The sequence below is a fragment of the Stegodyphus dumicola genome, chromosome 2 (genome assembly GCF_044657685.1).
Source record: "Stegodyphus dumicola isolate Sdum_Otavi_A_Nest chromosome 2, ASM4465768v1".
Taxonomy (NCBI): domain Eukaryota; kingdom Metazoa; phylum Arthropoda; class Arachnida; order Araneae; family Eresidae; genus Stegodyphus; species Stegodyphus dumicola.
The window spans coordinates 228,209,490-228,227,732 of NC_140769.1; the positions used below are offsets into that span (position 1 = coordinate 228,209,490).

The 18,243-nt window shown below is 32.8% G+C and overlaps 1 protein-coding gene across 1 annotated transcript in view; it reads right to left on the reverse strand.

Annotated features, from left to right (window-relative positions):
* LOC118187070 (E3 ubiquitin-protein ligase ZNF598) overlaps positions 1 to 18,243 on the reverse strand; it is a 58,033-nt gene that overhangs the window by 4,019 nt on the left and 35,771 nt on the right. Inside the window, exons 3-5 of the mRNA XM_085811853.1 lie at positions 6,130 to 6,341; positions 5,447 to 5,661; positions 3,225 to 3,294 (exon numbers count right to left, since the gene is read on the reverse strand). Of these exons, the coding sequence (XP_085667979.1) occupies positions 3,225 to 3,294; positions 5,447 to 5,661; positions 6,130 to 6,341 (497 nt within the window). The remainder of the gene's footprint in view (positions 1 to 3,224; positions 3,295 to 5,446; positions 5,662 to 6,129; positions 6,342 to 18,243) is intronic.

Sequence of the window (18,243 nt, forward strand, 5' to 3'; positions counted from 1 at the left end):
TAACTGTGTAGGATAAGAAAGCCCTCTCCACTAATATGATTATGAATAATAGAAGAATAGTAACTGCCTTGTTGAATAATTAAAGATATTTTTCTTTTCAAATTGTATCATAAGTGACAATAGCTTATTATTTAATTTATCTATCAATGTCCACCAAATTTTTTTTTTTCCCCTGCATACCCATAAGAATATGTCACGTACCCCTTGGGGTACATGTACCACAGTTTCAGAAACACTAATCTAAAACTAAATAAATGTAAATATGTATTTTCCAAATTTTGGAATGGAGGATGGGAGGGATGATCTTCTAGAAGTGGTGAAAGGGGTGCGTGAAGCAGAAAAGTTTCAGAATTACTACTTTAGAGCCAATGGAGAAAACTAAACACAGCAAGGTATTTTTACAGCAGCATCAATGTTGCCTATCTTGGCTGAAATCTACAAGAAACAAGTAGAAAACTGTTTTCTCCAAGTCCCCCCTATTTAAAACATATTTTTTTGGAAAGTTTTAAACAAAACCTATTTTTTGCAAGAAGTATGGTAGATGACATTTTCATGCTATGGAAATATTCAGAAAATGAATTTAAAGCTTTGTTATCTATCATTTCAGAAAAATTCCCCCAACTTGCAGTTTGCAATCAACAGACAAGTGTTAATAACAGCATTCAGTTTCTTTTCACTTTAATAAACAGTTTTCTTCAGACCATAATTTGATAATTGAGAAATCCTGAAATATGCTAAGGGATTCTGTTCCACACCAGAGATATACAAAACTGAATATCATTGCATGATACAAATTGCTGAATATAATAGATATTCTCCTGATTTGGGATAAAAATTAACCAAGAAAATCATTGAACAAGCTTCTACAGTCATTTCTCAAAAAGTAAAGTCGCTGCTAATGCATGCACAAATAATAGTAAATTTATTGGAACCTTTTGCTATTACCCGATCACTCGTGGTCCTGGTGTGTTAAACCTACAGTTTTTATCTTGTTTTAACCTTGTAAGAACTTTATTCTAAAATAAAAAATTTTCACAGTAATAACGTTTTCGCAGTCAATCATGCATAAACACTAATGTAGTGCTATCACCTAACAGACGTTAACGCAGCGTTTCTTAATCTTTTTAATGCCCTTTTTTCTGTTTTTAAGCTTTTTAATGTCCATTTTTATCACGGAACTCTTGGTTTGCTTCAATAGTATGGTTTTAATGTACCATTCTGTAAATGGATTATTTGCAATAAAAATGACTATTATTTCAAATTGCATTTTTTTGTTCAAAAAGTACTTCCACAATTAATTCAAAAGCTCTTACAATAACTTTATTCAAACAGGAATTTTAAATTTAAATTTTATGAGATGAATTGTGTACTGCTTTTCATAATTGCAGATATACTTACTATTAGGCTGTCTTGAATGAAAGTTGAGTCCTCACTCATATCATGTTCGGCATAAATCTGTTGTAGGGTTTTTTTGGGGGGGGGGTACACTTACAGCTGAAAACCCCATTTCACATAGTTAAAATTGGTAAAATTGTCAACACAAGTTTTTGACATGCTAGGATGTTCATTTTTTAAACTGCTTCAGAATTCCACTAATGGCATTAATTAATTTCTTTTTTCAATGATGAATCTGATAATATTCTTCCACTGGCATGGTCAAAGGTCATCCACTGACAATAGAAGGATTATTGAAGGTGTTAAAGCAACAACAATCAGCATAATATTCATAAATTTTCAGAACTAGTTTTGAAGAATAAATATAGAAAATTCTTCTTCAGCTTCAAAAGTGAAGAAGCTGAAGAAGGTTCTATAGTTAACCCTCAGAAACTGATACAGCAAATTTACGAATATTACACTGATTCTTGTTGCTTTTACATTTCCAATAATCGTTATTCCATATGTTATCTTAGCTCAAATAAATGGGTTTTCAATTTGATATCAAATCAGCTGTTTGTTTGGAAAATGCTAATTAAAAGCTTCACACAAACCTTTCAGATTCTTTTTTCTTAATAAATATCTCAACCCTTTCCTCTCCTGAAAAGACTTTTATTGCTGTGAAGCAATAAAAGTTGGAGAGCATACAAATTTTCTGAAATTCTATCTTTTTCTAGAAAGGAAGAATTTTTTGTGAACAGTAAATATGTTTACTTTTTTGCCCTGAAATTAATTTTTTAAATTTCAATGAGATATTCATTGATCTTTATAAAAATGTCACTTAACACAATTTTAAGCAGCCAATTTTAATCAAATAATGGAATTTAGATTTTGACAATATTTTAATAAGCTGTACAGCCCTATTAATTATGCCATTCATTGCCTTTGTTTCATCAGTATAGATAACAATGCAGTTGTTTCCTGGAATCTGTGCATGTAATTATTGAAAAAAAAAAAAAAATGTTTGTTTGTTACTCTGCTTGGATTATATTCAGGATTACATTTAGTTTTCTGAGATGTGATATTATAATAACCAATAAAATTTATCAATAAACAAAATATTTAAATAAACTTTCAATCAATTTATATTTCATAGACAAGATATTTCTTTATTATACATATTTTTTATCGACACATGACTATTATCATGGCTACTCGCAGCACCCTTTTATTTTTAAGTATGTGGCATTCCTCTGTACTTTTAAAAACTGGGGGATTCCCTCTATTTCAAATCTGTGAGATTTCCAGTGTATAGCAATGATTAAAGAAATGAGCTGGGGAATCACCAATAGCGGAACTCTGGGTAATTCTCCAACATGGCTCCTTCAGAATACCAAAAACTGTCCTGATGGCAACTATTATAAATCACAAACTTGAACATTCGCATTTGCATCGACTGTATATGGAAGCAAAGATTTATTCTATCTTTAAATTTAGCAGAGTCATTTATTTTTATTGCTTCTTTTAATTTATTTTTATTGCTTCTTTTTTTATTGCTTTTTTATTGCTTTTTTCTGCTCTTCTTTCTTAAATGCTACTGGGGGAGGAACATCAGTTTTGCGAAACCCTTAATCTTCTTTAAAGAACACTACAATTCAGTAGAACACAATTTAAGAAACAATGTGTTAACTCTTTGTTTTATGCTAATAAGCTTCTGGTGAATTTTTATATACACACTGACAGTCAATGCATAAAACAAAAACTCCTATGCCTCAGATAAAATGTAAAACTCTCAGGAAACTGAACAATATATATAAATTAATGTATATAAATAATTATAAAATTAAAACCTGCACTGATTTTCCTCTGTGACCCGTTTTCTGTGTTGAGGATATCTGCCCCCTCTTGGACTTGAGCTGCCTAAAAGAAAAATTTATTGGAAATTTTAAAATATTTAGTACATTCAATACACATTACATACACTATTAATTACATAAAACAAACATACCCTTATACAATCCATATCAACTTCAATATTTTATATGCAATGGCATTTTCCACACATTTATAAATTAAAATACTGCACATATTTAACTAAGTTAATACATTTGAATTATTTTCAACTGCTCAAAAATTTACATCACTATCACATTTTTTATGAAATTACAAAAGAAAAAAATCCCAGCTTGAAAAATACTAAGCAGCTTATTTTGCTTAAAAACTTTCTTCATGGTTTTTAGAGCATGTACTGCACTTAAAGGACAATTTTTTGTTTATACAAGAAAATTTTTTAAAAATACTATAAAAGGTTGTTTCTAAAAATAAGCTAAATGTATCAATTTCCTAAGATCTTCAGTTAATTTCATTAACATATATTATATATAAATAATATAAGCTTCATTATTTGAAAGTAGTTTGACAAAATCAGAAAACATATCATAATTATTTTGACTAATTGATTTTATATGATTTTTAGACTTTTACAATACTTCCAACTCAACAAATGCTCGCAGAAGAAAATGGAGGAATTCATCACTAGCTGTAACCATAATTCAACCCTCATTTTTGCTTTACGGTGACTTCAAGAAGCAGAAAGTACTGGAAATATCTCGGCGGCGGAGTGAAAATTATACAGTCAAAAGTCGTTAATCCGGACTCGTCGGGACTTCGGCGATTCCGGATTATCGATTTTTCCAGATTATAGATCATCAGTTTAAATCTCGTAAGATGGCATGCAGAAATTCTAAAATTAAAAATATGAAACCATAATTTATGAAATAAAGAACAATTATGATCTAAAGGGTATCAAAATTTGCAAAAAGAAAAAGCTTAATATTTATTTGTTTACTTTATTAAACATTTCTTTCAATGTAAGTTGTTTAAGTTGCTTCATTTTATGTGATAATATTTTCTCTTTAATTCTATAAACAGACATAATTTCTTGCTCAGTTACAAAGTCCTGCTGTTCAAGTCCCGTTAATTGCTGTGCCGAGAATACCGACTAACTTGTCAATCGAAATTTTTTCGTTTTCACTAACCTCTCTGTCACATTCTTCATGTCTTTATCCATTTTTTGCAGCAATCCCACTTTTTGTTTGTTGGACATCGAAACATACTTTCGTTTTATAGATCCTTTGGAAGTTCCAGCATCGGAAATTCTATTTGACATAATCGAAAGTTCAAGTTTACTTTTATAAAATTGCTTTTACAGTCTGCAAAAAATAATAAAAGGGATCCAATTCGAAGATTAAGGAACAACGCAATCATTAACATTAACTGAAATAGATAATTAGATAATTTTAGCTTACACCGTCCGTTATACATTAAACGCGCAGGTGAAAACGTATTCTGCACTTGCACACACGCATATGCGCAGTAGTCAAGGTCTTACGCTCATGCGTAAAATTGCCTGTGCGCATGTGCCAACACGGCGCATGCACAGAAAGTTTTTAGCTTTGAGGTCTGGATTATAGATCATTCCGGATTATGGGTGTCCGAATTAACAACTTTTGACTGTATAAGGCCAGAGAGAGCATTCTGCTCTTCATTATTGTAAGCTGTTAGCTCAGCATGAGTTCTGAGTACTATCTCTGGTTTAGCTTCGCTGTTCAGCTGCACTTTGCATTGCATTGTGTTTAATGTTCATAGCAGTTTGAAGTGTAAATACTGATTGCACTCTGTGATATTGTGAACAGTTGCACAATTATTTTCCAGATTTCTGTATCATCAAAGCTGTGTGCATTCAATCGATTATGAACCCATATGCACACAACAACATTTCTTTAAAAATGGAGGAAAACATACAGCAGGAAAACACTCTGAAACTATCTAATGTAATAGGGAAAGTATGTGTCTCATAGGCACAGCATTTTACTTTCTAATTTTTAGCATTGTTTCATCTTATTATAGATGAAACAATGCTAAAAATTAGATTACATGTTATTATACATGTTACTTTAAAAATTCATAAAAAAAGCATGCCTTGAATAAAGAAAATAAACTATTCTTTCAATAATTATGATATTGAGAATAGATGCACATATATGCATAAAACAGAAATGTTTAATCTTACCACTTGGGCGGTTGTGTGCGTAAGTGAATTCAAATTCCAACATTCTAGCTTGCTTTGCTTCTGCTTTTGATTTATTTTTGAAGTGGTGTATGGCAATATGAGCTTTTAAATCAATTTCAGTTCTAAACGCACCTATAAATTTTTCATTAGCACATTCACCTTCTTCGCATAAATAATGATCCTTCCGAAAGTGCACTTTTAAATATTCATAATCTCTAAAAAAGAAAAATCAAATTTATTAAAAAAATGAAAGAAGATATTTCATAAAGCAAAAATATTCATACAGCAGGAAATAACTGCACTTATAATCAAGTTCTATCACTTTTAACAGTTTCTTCTATAAAAATATCCTTCACTATGAAATCCATCATTGACAAAAAAAAAAAAAAAAAAAAAAAAAAAAAAAGAAAGAAAGAAAAGAAAAGACCTCTTTTAGAAAAACATTTAAAATAAAAGAAAGTTCACTAAGATATTTTTAGATATTCTATATACTATTTACTGCTTGAATAAGTGTTTAATCTTAAGATCACAAAACAATCATTCAAGATACAACTTCATAAGTTATGCAAGTAATAATTTTAAAAAGAAATTTAGAAAGATCCATCTTTTCTTAGTATCTTAAAACTTTAACAAAGATCTGCATATTAAAAAAAATACTATTATTTATGAAACTAGGAAATTACTTATAATATTGATGCCTCCCATCCGCATCACAAAAATGACAAAAATAATGCTCTCTTCTGAGATGCCGATAAAGATCATCCAAGTCAATGTATCTCTGATCACAAAATTCACATAACGGATGACCTCGGTGGGAAGTTTCATCAGGATCCCCTACTCTTTTATGTCTTGCTAAATTCTTTCTTGTGTAACACTTTTTTTCAAAAGTAAATATCTGCAAAAAAATGGAAGTTAAAATAAAAATCCTTAAATAAACATGTCTTTAAACTAATAAAAAATGAATAAACGAAGAACAAGAATATCGATTCCATTCATGCAAATAAAATTTATCCCTTACAAATCTTAATGGTAAAAACTTCACATTTTGAGACTGAATAAGTGGCAGTTTGTTTTAGCATATTTCAGTCTCATAATATGTAATTAAAACAACTTTTCTCGAGATCATTTTTAGTTTTATGTGTTATTAAAACACATAGGAAATAAATTTAATCTGATTTAATTGAAATTTACATGCGGTGGGAGAGTTTGAGACGCAATGTGCGAGGTTTTTCAGTGTGTTAGCTATTGGGATTCGTGTTCATATTATGAGGATTGTTTATTACATAACGCACCACTGTATCTAATTCAAAATTCATAAAAATGATTACATGATAGCATAGCATGCATCACAGGTCAAGTTTCACATTTTTAAATGCTTAAGATTACTCATATCAAATACTGTTGCTTAACAAGTAAATCATAGGTTCGAAAATCTGAGCCGACACTTTAAAAAAAAAAAAACCAACATTTATTTTACACGCCATTTCTTATTCTACAAAATCTTAAATGCGACTAACTATCAAACAGAAAAGCAGACGTAGACGTAATGTATCTAGGCACGACGTGATCCTCATGACAGACGAATTCTTTAGGATTGCCACAGAAAGCAGTGTGTCGCCACAATTCTCCCACCTTTTGATTGGATGGCTACACACTCAAAACATAAAACATCAATATAAATGAGGGTTATATAAAAAAGAAAATTACTTAATACTTGAATCATATTACTTGAAAACAAAATTAATACTGAGGAATAATACAACAATAATAGCACAGGAAAATAAATCATAATAACTAAAGACATGAATTACATTATTCGTGATTTTACAACTCTACCACTACTGGTGGTGAAAGGAACTTCTCATTTTGAGTATTATCTATTATTTTATCCAGTTCCAATCTAAACTATCCCTCTATTGGTCTCAAGAACTCTGAATTATTGTTTTTTACAAGAGCAACTCTTATGTTGCCATCTCGACCAGGGATCACCCAAATAATGCTAAATTCCCATATGCACTAAAAATGCTAAATGCTAAATTCCCATATGCACGGTTTTTATTTTGATCCTCCAGCAAGACAATTTCTCCTACAGAGAGAGTTTTATTTTTGTAATTTCTGGTAGACTGCTGTCTTAACTGCCCTAGATACTCAGAGCAAAATCTTACTCTTAACAATTCTCTCATTCTCTGGAGATACTTTGCTCTCCTACTCAATTTTTCTTTGTCCACATTGTCAATATCAGGTACACCCGACTGTGGAGTTTCATGCAGAAACTTTTCCGGAGTTAAAGGCAAGGGATCTTCAATATCGTCAGACACGTACGTAAGTGGTCTTGAGTTGACAATTCTTTCACAATCACACAAGATGGTGAGTAAATCTTCATAACTAAGAGAAGCATGACCTAAAATTTTTCTTAATATTTGTTTTACAATTTGTATTAAACGCTCCCACCATCCACCCCACCAAGCGGCGGATGGAGGATTAAATTTCCATTCTATTCTCTTTTCAGAAGCCCTAGAGCAGAGGCAATCCCAGTCAATGGTTTGCAGAACTCTCTCTGCACCCACACAATTTGTCCCATTATTGGAATATATGGTGGTAGGGCGTCCATGACGTGCAATAAAACGCCTTAAAGCCTGAAAAAATGATTCAGTTGTTAATGAGGTAACCAGTTCCATATGGATAGCACGATAAACCGCACAGGTGAAGAGCACAATATATGATTTTCATCCATCCTTTAAAGGCGAGGGTCCTGCAAGATCACAACCTACGATTTCAAAAATGGTTGAATCAGGAACCCTATCATTTGGTAAAACGCCTGGGACTGTCTCACCTCTTTTAGCCTTAAATCTCTGACATGTTACACATTTTCTTCTACAGTTCCTTATAGTTTTACGAGATTTTAAGATCCAGTATCTTTCTCTTAAATGCGACATCAATAATGTAGTACCTACATGCAACAAATCTTTGTGTGCACTTAATATCAATAATTTGACTACTGGATGTTCAGAAAGTAATATGATGGGGAACTTAAAGCTGCTAGAGTCGTCAGGATAAGCAACATTAGACTTAGCTCTTATTAGACCCTGACTATCGATAAATGGTCTGAGTCGTCTTAGCTTGTCATCTGTTTCACCATTAAACGACTCTTTTTGTATTAAGAGCATTAAAGCTATTTCTCCCCTTTCTATTTGAGATACAGTCAAATCCTTAGAATTGTTGTTATTATTATTATTCTTACGTACATTATTATAAAATTTGAATATCCATGATAACATTCTTAAATGATGAGAAATACTTATAGTACCATCCAATACAATTATCATACTTTACCAACCTAACAAGAACTGTTTTACGTATTTCTGAATTACATGTCGCCATACAGTGGGGGAGGTCAAAGACCTGATTTCCTGTACACGATTAAAAACGAATGCTCCTCAACGTTGATTTTGCCGTATCCAACTTAAAGCCATTGAGGAGTCAGTCCAACAGAGAATACGAACTTCATGTAGGCCAATATCATTAATAACTGAAGACAATAACCTAGAACCAATATTACAAGCAAGAAGTTCTAATCGAGGAATCGTAATAGGTTTTAAAGGTGCTACTCTCAATCTTGTGTGTACCAAACTAACCTTTACCTTTTTGCCACTCTGTACTCTTAAAAAGACGCATACACCATACGCCCTTTTACTTCTGTCACAAAAGAGATGTATACTTACAGCTTCATTAACAGATTTGAGACCTTTCCATCTAGGTATTTGGATACTGGATAGCAAGTACAACTTTTTATGCCAAAACCTAAACTTTTTGGTTAGCTCATAGGGAAGAACATCGTCCCATTTAAGCCTTAAATTCCAAGTCTCCTGTAAAATTAGTTTAGAAATCAACATTACAGAAGCCGTATGCCCTATAACGTCAAACACCTGATGAACTACTGCTAAAACTAGTCTTTTAGTAACTGGATCATCCAATTTTATATCTTGACTTACTTTGCAAGATAAGGTATCTATAACATTACGCCATACAAGGCCCAAAACAGACACATCTCCTTTCGTGGAGGAATCTTCCTCTGGCACAACACTCCTTATATTGGATTTCCAGAATCTTAAATTAAAATGACCCGAAGCCATAATTATTTGTGATTCATTTACAAACTTTCTCATTTCTATTTCTGAATCCATACTAGCTACACAGTTATCTACGTAAAAGGATGTTTTCAAAATCTCCGCTGTATGACTTAAGCTTTTGGGAACTACACTCAAATGATATTGTATTGTAGTGGCCAATAAATACGGACTACACGTAATACCAAAAACTATCCTTCGATGCCGATACAGTTCAACTTGTTCTTGATTATCCCTACTGAACCACATAAATCTGAGAAAGTCTCGATCTTTTTCCTTTATAGATATTTGCAAGAACGCTTTTTCTATATCTGAAGTGACACCAACGTAATTCTTGTGAAACCGATTAAGAATCGAAGGTATAATTTCAATTAAATTTGGTCCAGTAGATAAACAATCGTTCAATGATGGGTAACCAGGCGAATGAGAACTTGCGTTAAACACTGATCTTATACTCATGCTACTATTTTCTTTAACAACCGCTCTATGAGATAAATAATGTGCACCCTTACATTTATTCTTATCCGGTACTTTTTCAATTATCCCGAGTGCTAACCAGTTCTGGAAAACATCTCCGTAAGCGTCAAAATTTCCCGTAGTCATTAATTTCTTTTAGTACTTACAAGACATTTTTCTGCTATCACTTTGTTTTCAGGTAGAAGCGAGCTATCCGACTCCCAAGGTAATGCTACTTCGTACCTTCCCTCTGAATTTACCATAAGAGTCTCTTCAAAATATTTTTGCATATCCTCCTGTAACCGAGTTTTGGTTTTACTTATGGAAGGTTCACTAATAACCAAAACATCTAACTTCCAGAGATCACTAATACATTGACCCTTCATTAACAGAGAAGAAATTAGGAGGGATGCAGTATTTATCGTAGTTGGCTCAGTGCCAGTATTTACCCATAACAGTCCAGGCTAACTGCGTATGCACCGCGCTGACGCCACACGTAATGGGAACAATTTTTCCAGTTAGCAACTTACCAGCAAAATCCGCACCATTTAGTAATTTTATCTCTTTATCGACATTACATGTACCATTTTCTAAATCAATTTGATACCATGTGACTTAAGTTCACCTAACCACGAACCATAATTTCAGAACAAATTTTGTTTTGACCAAGTACCTCTACACCTATATTTACTATATATATTGCTTACTTCAATAACATAGTTTTTATATACATTTTCTGAAGTCTCAACTCCACCAAAAAGAAATTGCTTAATTTTTGATTCACCAATACACTTACAATTTAAAATTTGAGCAACATCATTACATAAATATGATTTCATAGAGCCACTATCATAAATTACTCATACAAACATTTCTTTAGAACAATTCTGAATTTTTACAATTAAAGTTTGAAGATATAAATCTGATACCTTAACATAGTTATTAAGAATGCCTGTTTTGTTTTCGTCATTCCCTAACTTTGTGACACGTCTTGTTTTGTTAGAAGGTAAATCAGGGCACATAATCACAAAATATTGATTTTGACATAAGGTACACCTATGTTTAGCTGTACACTAATTTGCTCTACGGTTTTTCTTAAGACACACAAAACAAACATTCCTTTTCTTAATGATATCTTACATTCTAAACTCATTAAAGAGCATCCTTACAACTTTTAAACAAATGGGATTTTTTCACAAAAAATACAAGTACTATCAGACTTTCTATACTTTTGAAAATTTTCATTACAATTACTACTATTTGCATTAATTAGTTTACATGCAGTTGGAACAACAGGTTTTGAGTCAAAAAACTTATTTTTTCTTATTACTTACTTTATCAGAACCCAAAACATCATGGGTAAGTTTAAATTCAGTTTCTACTTCCCTTTTTCGAAAATCAATTAATGACTCCAAATCACTCTTACCTGTTGTTTTGGGTGACATACCTCGTTGTCTTTCCCAAATTTGTATTAAAGGAAATAAAACAACTGCAAATTTATCTTTAGTTAAACCGAGTGATTCCAATGCGCGTAGTTGAGTTTGCAAATTGTCATAAAGAGTTAATAAGTCTATCTTTTGTTTGTCATTGATTACCAGTTTTAATAGCTCTCTAACATAAATTTGAATTAAAACATTTTCATTTCCAAATCGTTCCATGAGATACTCCATAGCTTCTTCGTAATTTTCTTCCATAGCAGGAAAACTCTCCACTATTGCTCTTCGTGCAGTCTCAGGTTTTGTAGATTGCAGTAAATAATGAAACTTGTCTCTCTTGTTGATGTGAGTATCTTCATGTATTTTACTAAACCTCGTCCAAAATGTCAACCACTTTCGGGAGTCTCCATCGAACTTCACCAAATCGATCTCCGGCAGTTTCTGTTTTGCGGCCGTAACTATTCCTAATGAATAACCACTATTCGTTGAACCAGTAGTAGGCTGTGAACACTTATCTTTTTTCCTGTTGGCTTTTACTTTTCATGTAGATAATTTATCGTAATATTCTTGAGCTGCACTAAATTCTCTTTCATATTCTTCTTGAGTACAGCATTTTTCCTGTAGAAGTTCCAAAAAAGAGTCATCCGTATTTCGTAGTTTTATACTTCTCTGAAATTCGATCTAAATAAATTTCTAAATCGTCCAAATCCAGAGAATCTGATCGTATCAGTTCTTCCAATTTATTAGCTATTTTAGTAAATGCACTCTAATTGCTTTCCGCTTCTGTTTTAATATTTCTAAGTCCTCCATGTTTGCACCTAGGAACTTTTCTCATTTTCGTAAATTATCAAGTGTCGAAATCGATAATGTCACCCTATGACATTCATGCTGGCTAGGCTCGCCAAATTTGTTGCTTAGCAAGTAAATCATAGGTTCGAAAATCTGAGCCGACACTTTTTAAAAAAACCAACATTTATTTTACACGCCATTTCTTATTCTACAAAATCTTAAATGAGACTAACTATCAAACAGAAAAGCAGACGTAGACGTAATGTATCTGGGCATGTGATCCTCGTGACAGACGAATTCTTTAGAGTTGCTACAGAAAGCAGTGCGTCGCCACAAATACTATTATAGAAATATATAGAAGACTTTTTGATTGCCAATATATTTCTTTGTTTATGTGGAAAATATATACTGACTAAAGAATATATTTATATTTACTATACTCAATATATGTAAAAGGTTTCCAAACTCTTGTGAAATTACACATTTTTGACAGGATATCAGAATTGATTCATATACACATAATAATCAATTTTGATGTTTTTTCAACTTAATCACATATACTAACTAAAATTGTCTTTTCAAAGCAAAGACACTGCTTTATAGTGTGAAAAATGGGATCAGTGCTCTGCTGTTGTTAAACATCCCAGGATAGAGGAATGTTGTATAGAGAGCCGTCACTATAGTATGTCTCCTGGGTAAAGATGATGATACGATAATTTCCTGAAAGATGCTGGATGAGATTATCGAAAGCTATATTGGAGCATTGCAAACCGACGCGAAAAGCTTTAAATTTGTTGGTCAGCTTACTTATTACTCATAATACTGAATTCCTGACATAATTCTTTGTATTTGCTCCCTATTGGATAGGCAACTACTTATATATATATGATGGTCACAGCCATAATTAGTGCCATGGTGGAAGTTGTTAATCTCACAGTTGATACAATGATGTTTGTTGGCCTTATCTTTGCCTCTACAGTAGGCACACTCAGGATGATAGTTGCAATCTTTAGTACAGTAACTGAATGCTTGACAGTGATTGCAGCTGTGCACAGCGATGAATTCTGAGATGGAATTTGTCCACCAACTAAAAATGTACAAAACATGCTGACATGCAGCCATGGAATGACTTTGGAGTACACTCCATTATTCCTTTGGTTATATTCAGCTTATCACTGAAACAGAAAAGAGGTTGGAACTATCTTTTTCACAATGCACTGCTTGTGCTAGTGTTGATGTTAACATATCAGGCCCAGTGTTCATGGTGGTAGCGGGTGGACAGTACATTTTGATGGCTATATTTTGGAAATTTCTTACTGATTACTTACTTTCCTTTTCCAAATTATTTAGGAGATTGTCGAGTTTTGTGATGTTTTTCGGGGTGTTATGATAGCTAATCCACTTCGTTTGATGGGTATAATTCTTTTTGACTTGAGTTCCGATTTCCTCTACTGGGATTATATTTTAGAGCTTGTGCTTTAATCATGATAGATATCTAGCATATTTGGCACATATTAGAAGGGTGAGTTGCTTCTTTTTAGTGTTTGTTTCTGGTTGAAACAGCAATTCAGCTTTTAAGATCTGGTGGCTTTTATTTAAATTAGTTTCAATGGATGTTTCTGGGAGTTGTGGATAAGTATTGCAGCTTGAGCATTCTGTTGTTGTCTAGTCTTGTAAGCATGTTGTCTGGACTGGTCTTGAGGAATTGGTGATGGTGTTCATTATCGAACTGATATTAGTTTGTTTGCAAAGAGTGACCAGTAAGTTAATAAATTTTCATTAATACAGTAACCATTACAGGCTCAGTTTTAACTTATTTTTAAATAATCGTCAGTTTTGATTATTTTTATCACTAACACACATGGCATAATTGAAAATTACATTATTCAACCAAACATAAAAAGAAAATCAAATACTCAAGAATGCAATCTGGAACTGACCATAAGAGCTTTTTCTTAACAATTTTCTGAAAGTTATTAGTGATGATGCCAGGTCATCTATAGAAGCGATTTCATTCTTTTAAAGGCAGTTCAGAAACTAAATGTTTTTTCCTCAGTATGAATACTATTTTGGAATTCACTAAAAATCATATAACTTAAACTCCTCATCGGATGAATTTTAAAATGCTTTGATAAACATTACTAATGATAAGTCAGTGCACAAAATGGTTAGACACAAAGCTCAGCCTCTTCCATTCATTTTCTGACAATATATTCTGCTGTTTGACTATAGGAAACTAGTATTTTAAATAATATTAGTAATATATTATTGCTAAGTGTAAAAAATGGAACTGCTACAACAATATCTGAAAAGGTTGAATAACAATAGTTGAAATATTTGAAGGACAATAGCTGAATTAAGATGCTAAAACAATAAAGTTGATCCTTATTTGCAATCAATATTTGTAGAGAGAAAAGGTGAAAATATAATCATGAAGTCAAAATAGATCTATTTCTGATTCTAAAAATCTAACTTACAACAGGATATTTCTTCCTTATTATTGAACTATAAACAAAGGTACCTGCATATTAGGACAACCATACTGGCACAGTTCACAGATTTTTTACAAAAGAAAAAGAATGTGACTTATAATGCCAAAAACTTATTTATTACAAACATATTTTATATTCTAATTAAACATTTATTCTAAAAATGAATCCAAAACAAATTTACTAATAAGCTTTTATTTCTATTGTTCTGTTGAAGTTTTCTGGCGATCACTAAGAATTCAAAACAGCTATTCTCTTTAAAGATTTTGCATCAAATTACCATTATTTTTACAGAAATTTTACTCCAATTTTTTCCATAGCACATTAAGTTGACAAGCACATACTTTAAAACTGTATTCAAGACAAAAAATATCACGACTTGTTCATAAAAACCATTGTACCTTGGAATATAACAAAAAGAATGCACATGAAATTGGCAGAGGCACTGGTTAAAACTTCGGAATTATTTGGTGCATTATGAAAATTTTAATATATAACACTAGCGGTTGCACTAATACAAACAAAAGTCTTTAATCCGGATGTCTATAATCCGGAATGATCTATAATCCAAACTTTCTGTGCATAATGCATTGACGTATGTGCATAATACCTTTACACATGTGCATAATACGTTTGCCCATGCTCGTTTAATGTATAATGGACGGTATAAGCTAAGCTAAAATTATCTAATATTTTTCAATTAATGTTGCAGATTGCGTTGTTCCTTAATCTTCTAATATAATTCGGCTTATTACTTTTTGCAGACTGTTAGAGCAATTTTACAAAAGTAAGCTTGAACTTTCGATTAAGTAAAAAAGAATTTCCGATTCTAGAGCTGCCAAAGGATCTACAAAGCCAAAGCATGTTTCGATGTCCATCAAACAAAAGTGGGGGGGGGGGACGTCGCGGCAGGCAATGAACTGGAAGTTGATATGTCAGCACTATCATTATCTTCAGGGCAGATGTTTTTATTTTATTCGGCTTATAATTCCTTACTAAATGTACTATTTCATCTCGACGTACTCCGTCTTCGATATGATTTAAATCAAATTCCTTGTCATTATAAATATCACGAATACACATCAAATAGTTTTCTGGTTGCAATTTTTTAATTTCGACTATGCGTAATGTATGCTTTACGCATGCGCGGGTTGAAAGAAATGTTTAATAAAGTAAACAAATATATATTAAGCTCTTTTTTTGTAAATTTTGATTGCTCTTTATTTCATAAATTACGGTTTCATATTTTTAATTTTATAATTTCTTGCATGCCATCTTACCAGATTTAAATTGATGATCTGTAATCTAGAAAAACCGATAAACCGGAATCATCGAAGCCCCCACGAGTCCGAATTAAAGACTTCTGACTGTATGTAAGTACCAAAACAAGTTCCTCCATATGAAAAGATTTCAACAATTAAAATGCGACAGTTCACAAGTTTTATATAACACCTATAAACTGATTCATGATAAGACAAATGAGTTTTCATGATAAGACTATGAGCTTTTAGACAAATGAGCTTTAAATGTAAAATTCTAATTAAATGTTAAATTCATCAAGAAATTAAAGACATGGATGGCACTGAACTGTTTGATAAATTGTGAATAGTTATACAATTACAGACAAAATGTACATAACCAACTGAAATTTACATTATGTAGCTGAATATAATTTTCTTCCCACATACACTGACTACCAATAAGCATTTGGACACCTGTGATAGAAAAGAAAAACTAACTTTATTCAAAATCAATAGTTGGTAGAGCCTCCACGAGAGGTAATTACAGCGTGGACTCTCCGGGGCATACTTTCCAGAAGTCTTTGTATGACAGCTAGTGGTATTTTCTTCCACTCGGCTTGGAGAAGACATAAAAGTTTCTTCACCGATTTTGCACGGGTAGTGCACCCCTGAATTCGGCGATGCAACTCGTTCCAGAGGTTTTCAATAGAGTTCGGGTCTGGACTCTGGGCAAGCCAGTCCTTTCGATGAACTCCATTGGCACCATACCAAGCCTTGGTTAACGTCGAAACATGACAACTGGCATTGTCATCCTGAAAGTAACAGGGGTCCAACCCGTAAAACTGCCACAACGTAGGAAGCACATTGTCATCCAAAATAGTGCAGTAGGCATTGGAGTTGAGCTTACCATGAATGGGGACCAACGGTCTCAGCCCATACCAGAAGAAACACCCCCAGACCATAATTCCACCTCCTCCGAACTTGACTGTTGGCACAATGCATTCTGGTAGGAGACGTTCTCCAGGTAGACGCCAGACCCAGACCCTGCCATCTGAACGGCAAAGGGTGAACCTTGATTCGTCACTCCAAAGAACCCGTTTCTACTGACCTACGGTCAAATTTCGATGTGCTTTGCACCACATTAACAGAGCAGCGCGATTGGACTTTGTGATCAAAGGTTTATGGGCAGCAGCACGACCATGAAAACCAAGCAGATGTGCTTCCTTACGGATGGTATTCATTGAAACAATACTCCCGGATGAGGGCCATCGGTTGGGTGCGGTTCTTCCGAATTTCTCTGGACAGCACTCGTCACTCTCTATCTCCAGTTTCATTGGTCTGCCGACTCAGGGCACATTCCGACAATCACCGCTCACCTCCCACTTCTTAATCACATAGGCCACTGTCGATTTTGGGTACATCAGATTGCTAGATACGTCTCTTAAGGATTGGCTACATTTGTGATACCTGATAATTATACCTTTCTCGAAATCAGAAAGCTCAGAACTGCGAGGCATCTTGCATGCGACTAAAGCCGATTCTGTTTTCTACACAATATATACCAGTGGATTCCGTGATGTACCTTAGATATCGTCATTTGCATAGGTGTCCAAATACTTATTGGTAGTCAATGTATTACAGTATTCCCTGTGAAAACAAATGCCATTATTAACAGCTACAAGTGCTTAAAAGTATACATTTTCAAAATTAAAAGATACTGAAATTTATTTACAATCTACATTAACTGAAAATTAGAAGATATTACTAAGACTTTAATTAAAAATGAAATCAGACAGAAGCTGGACTACAGCTTATTTATAATTCTTAAAATATGAAAACAAAAAAGAAAATTTTCAGCAGGTTCATATATTAAGGAAAGAATTTAAACCAATTTATGTCAAATTCAGCACATATTAAAATTCTAATACATAAAATAAATCTGCAGTTCTTATATGAAGTGATGACACTACTTATATCAGGATAATTTTACTTCATTTTTTATATATTTTGTTTCAATTAGAGTTGGCAACACAGGAACTTATAGTGGTCATGTTACTGTTGCATATGACCCTAATTTAGTTGAGTTCAAATTATGAAATCTGCAATTACTTTGTACAGTACATTAAATTAAATCTTCAAAATGGCAAAATGAAACTGTGTATTTATTGATGAATTAAAAAAAGGACTATTCATTTTTGAAAAAAAATCTGCGATTGTACAAATAATGTGAAACGTGTTTTTCAGAAACTCACGGCAGCA